This window comes from Macrosteles quadrilineatus, unplaced genomic scaffold, assembly GCF_028750875.1.
Source record: "Macrosteles quadrilineatus isolate MER2022 unplaced genomic scaffold, UCM_ALF_1.0 Scaffold_2__2_contigs__length_208266976, whole genome shotgun sequence".
Lineage (NCBI taxonomy): Eukaryota > Metazoa > Arthropoda > Insecta > Hemiptera > Cicadellidae > Macrosteles > Macrosteles quadrilineatus.
The window spans coordinates 164,964,707-164,973,876 of NW_026542595.1; the positions used below are offsets into that span (position 1 = coordinate 164,964,707).

The following is a 9,170-nucleotide window of genomic DNA, read 5'->3' on the forward strand; positions in this document are numbered from 1 at the left end:
AACCTAAAACTTTATGATTCTGAGCAATGTACAGACAAAACTCTAATTTTATTTATATAGATAGATAATTCCTTATTGGCGTTACTACTTATACGAGCTAAATTAATAATTTACAACTTTTTACAGTATAGATATCGTTTCTTTAATATTTAAAAACACTATTTATAAGGTACAACAATATTTCTAAGGTCTATAACAGCTGATGTTATTGTTGTTAATGAATTATTGTGAGTAAAAATTAAACGATTTTTATTTTATTTGAAGAGGATTGACATAAAAATTTGTTAATTTAAATGAAATAATTAGTATTTTTGAAACTTCAAGATTGAAATTTGAAATTTCAAAAATAAAGAGAAATTGGGATACAGAATAAGGGATATGAAGGTAAATCATGTAGCCTATATCAAAATGTTTTTCAAAAATGTTGTAAGTTTTCCTTACACATTATTAACCACATTATTATACCGGGAAAGAGTTCACCCAAAACTGTCATAGTGCTACACAGTATTTAAAATTAATCAAATTCAAAATAGTGGTTTCCTCCACTACTTACCTGATTTAAAAGCCATAAACGTTTCTATATAGGCGATGATAGTTTAATTTTGTTTCTAAAACTGTTAGGGGATGTGTAACTATTTTATACGACAAATGTAAAGATCATAATGGTTCTATTTAGTGTCCTCTTCCCGTTACAAACAACGGGTACAACAGCTAGTACATAAATAAATTATAATAAATGTAAGGTTTTTTATTATGAAAAATCTATTAAGCATTTACTAGCTGTTACCCACGGGTTGACCCCATTTGACTTCATAAGTAAAAGTATTGGTTGGTTTTGTTTAGCTGAAATAAACAAAAAAGGATACAGTAATACAAAATAAAAATCACACATGATTTTTAAGGGGCGTGACTTGTAGATTTCTCAAAAGTTCATGGGTACTTTGGGACTTATTTATGGATACATGTTAGTGGATTATTTATTGCAAGGCTATTCTGACTTACATTATTTTAAGTATTTGTAATCATTGATTTGTTTTGTTGTTTATACTTTTTTGGAATATTGTGAAACAATACAAAATTGTTTGTTATTGTATATGCTCGTAAATACTAATTTATTATTACTCACAGTTGCGTATTTTATAAGTACGCACAGGACCTACAAGTATTTTTACACAGGGGATACTCGTAATAATAATTAAATTTCAACTAATTGTTCTTGATCAAGGACAAACGACTGAGTTTTCGGTTGTTAGGTTGGCATCTCTGAGCCAAAGTTTGCCAAACTCGTGTCTGACACAAATTAAACCAGTCATTTGGCAAGACCCTCATCCAACGGGATTAAAAGATCAGTCGAGGTGGATTGTAAAGCTTTTAGAAACTTTTAGAGTCAATAAATCTGAGACAGAGTTTTACAATCAATTGCATTTGTCCTACTTGATACTGCGACTTACCTAGATCGCCAAATATTCAATTAAACACTTAGGCGAGCCAACCTATTACTGGATAAGTAAATAGTATGTATACATACTATAGTTAGATTATGCTTAACAGTTTGAGATTTGTAGTAATATATTTTTATATCTGTGTGTATTTTTATTTCTACCGGTTGGACGGATATGTAAAATGACATAAGAATTTTCCTATAAAAACGTATTTAATTTATGACCTATTTAAAATTATTTTGTCGTGAATACACAAATATATAGTTCTAAAATAGTCTGCTAGAACACGAATAATATTTACGGGTTATTGACAGATGGTTTTGCTTTCATAACTAAAATCCTATTCTTAACAATATATGTACTCTCAAAATAATAATTCCTACAGCATTTTTAACTCATTTTACTGCTATACAATATAGCTATAATCATAACTAGTTTAATCATGATTATGCCTACACCCAGCTTAGCAAAACGTTGTAAGTAGTTACGCACATATAATAACAGAATGTTGTAATATTCACTATCTTAGTAACATTCAGGTAGGATTTCACTACGCACACCTTACACATGTTAGTCAAAACATGAGTACAAACCAAGTATTTTCCTAATTCTACTATTATCATAATTTTTAAACATTTTTTAATTTATTACCATGCAATACAAGTACCGGTATGTATTATTTAAATTTCATTAAATATAAACTACTGGTGTATCTGATCAAACAAACAAATTTCAAGCAAATAAAATCAAGTTAATCTCACTCCTACCACAGGTTAGCGTATTCAATCTCCTAATAACACTTAATTACGTTACAAAATACACACATGTTAGTATGAACACGATGCTAAGTCTACTCACTTCCTAACTCCACCTTCTTTATAGAAGTCCTTGTAAAGACCGAACCCATCATGGCCAATGATCCCCATGAACTCTATAGTCAACTTGTACTCATGGTCCACCCTGAGAGTTTTGTTGAGCGACAGATGACACTGCTGCAGAAACTCATCTTCTTCCACACCCAGGACCGCCACTTCTTCGCCTTCAGTAGTGTCTGTCAGTTTAGTCGTATTGAACAGAAGGTTGCTGCAGTGCAGCACTATGACGGAAGTCTCAGCAACAGCAACCCCACTGATGACCACAACGCCGTGGAACACTCCCCTGATGATGTCCGGGTTCAGGGAGAGTTCGTAGCTCTCAGGGGTCAAAGAGTGCGGTAAGAGGGAAGAACGTTTCCCAACAGGTGTGGACAGGCAGAGCCATCCAGTGGCGAAAAGAAGAACCACCGCTTCCAACCACCACTTTTGCACCCTCATTGTTGGTGGTGGGTCTTTGTTTGTTTTACATGTTTAAACACAAGCTGAAATTTCGTTTTGCATTTTAGTTTTCAGAGCCACGTATTTTTGGCATATTGATGATGATTCCTCACTCCTGGAAACCTCTAAAATTTAATCTTTCTTACTGTAAACAAAACACAAAATTACATATTACGAGTTGGGACAAGTCTTGGCAGGTGCTAAGGTTATTCTATTTATATATAGCCTATGTATGTATATATATTTTCATATTAGAATCAAGAATCAATGGTCTGGAACAAAAAAAAAAAAAACCAATTACTTTCTCATAAATAGGGATTTTGACCTCTAAAAATTAGTTTTAGTAAACACGGAAGTAGTGAGGAAGAGTAAGTAGCTCAAAAACGTGTACCGTTTATAAATTCAAAGTTTACCGAAAGCAGCATCTCATGATGGATATTCTCGACGAATGACACTACCTAACTATCTAGCTACCGGAGTTATAAATAACCCTGGCTTGACGTCAGAACTAGACAGTCTGCTTCTTTGTTGTCTGCGGTCTGTTTACAAAATACATACGAGACTGTTTTTACTTTATTTTGGTTGCCATCAGCAACGTCATAACGTCTTGAAAATATAATCGCTTGAATCCAGGATCAACGTTACTTTACAGATGTTAACAAAATATTCTTAGACATCTCGTCGTCTCCAGTTTTAATTCATTTTCTACTTTTACTAGAATTAGAGTTATGATTAACGTGGTAATAATTTTCCTTGTCAATCTTTAGCTGTAAAATTATAATTTTTTTTAATGTGTCAGTGTGTGTGGTAGTACGATTGACAGTAAATACTTAGTTATGCCATAAATTAAATTTGCCTATAGTTGAAATACATTTGAACTCAGGTAGATCTTATATTATTATCTTATATTAGTTAAACTGTTTGTTTATCGTTTAAGTTCAAATATAAGCGTAGCTCGTATTTTAGTTGGGAATCAACATTACAGCAACGACATAAATCGCAGCTTAAGTGTTTCGGTAAACTTTTACCAATAGTAAATGTCCCAAGTTCAATAATGGAACCATTATACGGCGAAGTTATGGAACAATAGCGCTTTAACTGCTGTACTCCAAGAAAGGTATAATGGAATGAAAAAAATAGGTATAATTAAATAAGTTTTTAAAGTTTATAAATATAGACACTCGGTTTTATAGTTGTTATCTGTGTATAATTTCCAAAGACATTCGACTCATTTAACTGATTATCATAGTAAAATTAAATGGTATTTAAGTATATGTGCACAACGCTCTATGTCACTAACGTCTAACACGCACTAACGCACTAACGTCTATGTCTCTATGTCTATTATTTATATAAAATCATATTTCATTCATATATACAAGTTTAAAGTTCTTTTCAAATTCATACCATTCTTTTCAAACAGTTTGTCATGTGTTTTAAGTTCCTCTTGTTTGGCTTTAAAATATTTCCACCAGTATATTTATTAGACTGATTAGAGTATGAAACGAACAATGATTAGAGTAAAAACTAAAACAAATTCACTTAACAACGTGTTTTAATTTGGTTTTATATTTGTTTTACTAACGAATTTGTCTCTCTCTACTAGAAGTCCACTAAACAATACACGTATCCTTCTCAATTTGTTATCATTATTTGGAGAAGGTAAGGAGAATTAGTTTGAATTTAATCCTGAAAGTACACAATACCTAGAAGGTCGGCAGTAACCTGACCCAAATCAACTGACCCTCAAGCCTAATTGCAGGACTGCAACTACTATTGGGTGGATGGGAAAGTCAAACAATTTCTCTTCCAATTTACCTTTGAATATCGATCGCTTCGTTAGTGCTTCTGCGAGTTATTCGTTTGATCCACTTATAAGTCTTAATTCAGTCCCTCGTCAGAATATTTGCTCTTGAACGGCTAAGTAAGGACCAATATCTAACTATTTTCGTATGAGATATAAATAGCAGGTGGAATTTAAATTTTCTACTGAGTACAGTAGAGTAGAGTTACACTATAAATCTAAACGTTGCTAGACATTATTACTTTTTGTCAACTGAGCTCACTATCGTTCGTTGTTAAAAACGAAGGCTTACCTTACAATCCGATTTATTTTATAGTTGAGTCCTAGGTTTCTAAGTCGAAACGTTGTCATCAGTTGTTTTGTTTCATAGTTGTTTTTATTTGTATCCTTGTAGATATTGTGTTCAATGTTTGTAAAAATTATACCAAATCAACAATATCTCACTCAAGTAAAAGATGGGAGAATACAAGTTTAGCTAAAATAAGACAAAAGGATTGACGATAACGTTTCGACGTAGAAACCTAGGCGTTTAACGATCTTCAAAAATAAGCCACAGGCTATATCTCCAAAAATTGTACATTTTAGGATTGAACTGTCATACTTCAAATATGTTGATCTTTCAACATAAGGAAACCAAAATTTGTAATGTTACCTTTATATCGTTAGCAAAAATATAACCTTTCACATATTATGTAAATCAAATATATTTTCAGAGGAAAAACGACTTGTAAAAACGTTATCTGTGTGATTACGTGAAAGCATATTTAATTAGCCTATATAGGTGGGTTATATTTCCATGCAATAAAGTGTAGCCTGGCTAATTTGATACCATAGGTACTTAACATAGGGTGTTAGAATATACGGGATATCTTTCATTGCCCATGATTTTCGTCAATATACAAAACTACTATAAAAATAGTCAATGATAGTTATAGTGACTTCCACTCTATACTGATTTGTTACAGTAGGAAACATTTAACTAAGTTATAATCGTTGAATTAATTGATGCTAATCTATTGCCTTAAGTTGGTAGTTTGGTAGCCCTTGTTGTACAGATCAATCTTAACATAGTTTTTTTTTTTTTAAGTGGAGAGCGGAAATAGAGGAGGCCGTTAGAAAATGTGAGTAGATTTATTGTAAAAAGTTGTCATTATAATTATCCGAGCACATCCATTGTAAAATATCATTTATATCAACCAGAAGTATCAAATGTAAACAGAACACAACAATGATTTAGTTTATCTGCAAGACAATAGTATTTTCAATAACTTGCCAATCATAACCTCTTGCCTCGTGTTAAACAATTGTATTTACCTTATTCAGTATTTTAGTTAATTTAGTATACCGATATGTAACTCAGACAATTTATTTTGTATTTCAGAACGAAGATCCTCCTTTTCTTCCCTGAGTATAGAGCGCTTTCCATATGATTGTGTATATGAATGTTCAGGTATCTCTAGCCTAAGAATTTATTATTGTATAATGGATAATCGTTATTATAGGCTGGTTAACGCGAATGAAAAATAAATAATTACTTGGTGATTTAATCAGACTCTATTATTTCCACAGATCTTGGCTCTGGTCACTAAAACAAAAACTAGGCCTAACCTAAATTAAAAATTAGGGTAATAGGTCAGTATAACTCCAAGTACGTTTCAAATAAAATAAAATATATAAGAATTTTTACGAAAATGTTACAACTATGGTAGCACAGAATATAGAAAATATTACATCGTGTATTCTGTTTGTGTATACAAAAAAAGTAAGCAAAATGTTCAAAAACCTTATAGTAATTGAATAAGAATGATGAAAGTCAACATTTTGCTACTATCTCAGAAAATATACTTGTATTTTCAAAAGCTACAATATTTAAATGCCATTCATACAACTAGCGCGTGAGCGAAAAAAAAAACTCAATTAAAACGAATGAATCAAATGAAGGATATTGGGAATCACATTTGATCCTACAGGATTATTTTCCAAGTCGTAAAAGCCGAATGGATGTCCATAAATATAAATAAAAACTCGAACATTTAATCCTGCAAAGCCCTGTCACATGCGGTTTATGTCATTGGACAGTTTCGTTCCCGATTAAATGAAAACCTACGAGATTTGTAAAGGGATCTTTCTGTATCTTGTCTGTCTGATTCACTTTATGTTTATAGTCACACGAAATAAATGTCACAAAGCTTTGGTAAAGTGTTTTTCACACACATTATTTTTAACACTGTATTTGTTTTGTTTTGTTAACCTGTCATCGACCTTTGTGTATATTTTAAATTAAGTTTTTTTATTGTTCTATTAGGCTCTTACTTTTATTTGCCATTCTTTTATATCACACCTGATATTTTAGTGTTACCTTTTATAACGAACAAAAGAACAAACTTGGTTAAAATATCTTGTTCGTGTAACGATAGTAACTACTGAGGAGTTAAATATATTAAGAATCATTTCTGTGGTGCAAATAAAAATGAACGTTGTTGAAATCGTTTGAATGTACAACGGTACAACTAATTTACATTAACTTTAGTTAAAGACTTCACTCACTCACTCACTCCACAAATAATAACGTCCTTTTCATTAAAACATGTATTTTCACCTTAATATTTTAAATATTGACAAAAAGAGTATAATTTGCATATAAGATTATTATGCAATTTATACAAGTGTAAATGTAATAATAATTAGTAATTGTTTTACAGTAATAGAATTCTCAAAGGACAAAATATATATTTAAATAATGGCGCATAAATTACGGTCAGAATGGAGCTAAAACTTATAGACAAGTACACGATTTAAATTTAAAATACAAAATGACTTTGATATATAAGGATACAAAATTGGGTCACCATTATGTAACTTTCACAATCAAAATCAAATATACTGTTTTAAATCGTAATAAGTATTTTTTTAATAACTGTATTAACATTCCTGTACACACACATTCCTGTAAAACTTTTTAAACAATTGTTTGGCAATTTCAATATTCAATCTATATTCAAATGAAAATACCTCTCAAACGTTTCCCATTTAGTTTTATGCTTGACCTCAATTGAAACAAGCCACATATAATACCAAACGTGTTATATGACGATTTATACTCTACATTAACTGCATCATATAGTTCATTAACTCCGTAATTAACTTAATGTATAGGCTACTTTGCATATGATTCAACTTTATTTTAAAATTAAAATATAAAACGAAATGATTCCAAAATATTGTAACTTAATTAGATTTATTATTGTATGTCAGTACAAGGAAATTTTTAAGTACCGTTTAACATGTTTTAATATATCCCTAAGGAGCCTCGTATTAGCGCATAACCTAAAATCAAAATGGTTAACTACTTTCCTGTATACAATTAACACGAAACCTCAATAGGGTGAGTGCACCAGTGAATGACCGTGTCATATACAAAAGAACATCATACTAATTACAAATAAAATACTCTACTCATTTTATGATCAACATCCTTGCCAACAGTTATTTAAACAAGCCATTTACTGAATAACACCTACTGGCACAATCAGTGGATTGCCGTTTCGTATAAAATCCTCATACAATTCTCTACTCATTTAATGAATACCATCTTAGCCAACAATTTTCTAAAACAATTGGCCATTTAATGTATCACACCTTTGTGTACAACCAGTGAATGACTGTTTCGGCTATTAACTAGATTTGGATGAATTTTCTTTCATAGTGTTTGAAACGGTGTCTTTGATGGATTAAGTGTCCTATGTATAAAAAAATCTCATCGGAAATCCCATCGAAACACTATAACAAGAATTTGACCACGGGTTAAAACTAAAAGGTTGAGGTAATTTACTAGATGAACCGTAGTCATTAACTAGAATCTATATCTTAACGATCCTGAAATGGCTATTTTCATTCACAGAAGGAGAGGTTTACTACAATATTTTAAAATGCTATACAAAATTGCCGATATTCACTGGTATATGATTTTCATTGGTGGTGGTTTTACATGCAATATATTTGTTTCAACACTATGTCAGACCATAATTCATTAAGTTTATTCATTAAGAAGTACAAGGGAATACGGAAAATATGTATAAACCATTCGCTACACTATAGCTTGATAACCTATTTTCCCATGTCAAATTCAAGTAGAAATTTAAGCTAAATGGTCATTCAATAGTGCTCCCACTTTAACACATCCCTCTAGGCCTATTTACTTCAAGAAAACCCCGATCAACCAAACCCAAACTCTAGCCTGCGATTTTTCACTATAAACACCTACCAACCTAACAACTCTGTCACCAATCACCAAACACCAATTCACAACACGGCAGTACGACTGATGAATAACACACTACACGCACCTACAGCTTCCACTGCCGCAGCATTGGCAAGGGACATTCAGGTATTTCGGTCTTTGGCGACTGTCCACTTCGCTCTACCTTTGTAATGAGTTTAGAAATAGATGTTATGCTTGTTGAGATAGACGTTGCTTTTGAAGTGATGTATTATTGCCTTTCAACTTCTAATCTTCTTGTTGGAAATAGCTGGTGGGATGCTACTTCCCGGTTGATTTAAGAATATTCATGGGCGTCTTTTATGATAATATGTGCTTATTACATCGGAATA

The 9,170-nt window shown here is 31.7% G+C and overlaps 1 protein-coding gene across 1 annotated transcript; it reads right to left on the reverse strand.

Annotated features, from left to right (window-relative positions):
- Positions 1 to 1,220: 1,220 nt before the first annotated feature.
- LOC128985107 (leucyl-cystinyl aminopeptidase-like) lies at positions 1,221 to 8,912 on the reverse strand. Its single transcript, XM_054404488.1, has 3 exons — positions 8,828 to 8,912; positions 2,301 to 2,870; positions 1,221 to 1,290 (listed from the first exon to the last, which is right to left on the reverse strand). Exons 2-3 carry the CDS (start codon positions 2,753 to 2,755, stop codon positions 1,221 to 1,223), a joined length of 525 nt encoding a protein of 174 aa, XP_054260463.1. The 5' UTR covers positions 2,756 to 2,870; positions 8,828 to 8,912.
- Between the last annotated feature and the right edge of the window lie 258 nt (positions 8,913 to 9,170).

Bases quoted from the DNA above. Each gene is read 5' to 3' on its own strand.
- LOC128985107 (XM_054404488.1), bottom strand. From the start codon at position 2,755: ATGAGGGTGCAAAAGTGGTGGTTGGAAGCGGTGGTTCTTCTTTTCGCC. The intron at 1,291-2,300 runs GTGAGTAGACTT...AATTTGTGTCAG, and splicing joins AAAGAAGGTGGAGTTAGGAA to ACACGAGTTTGGCAAACTTT.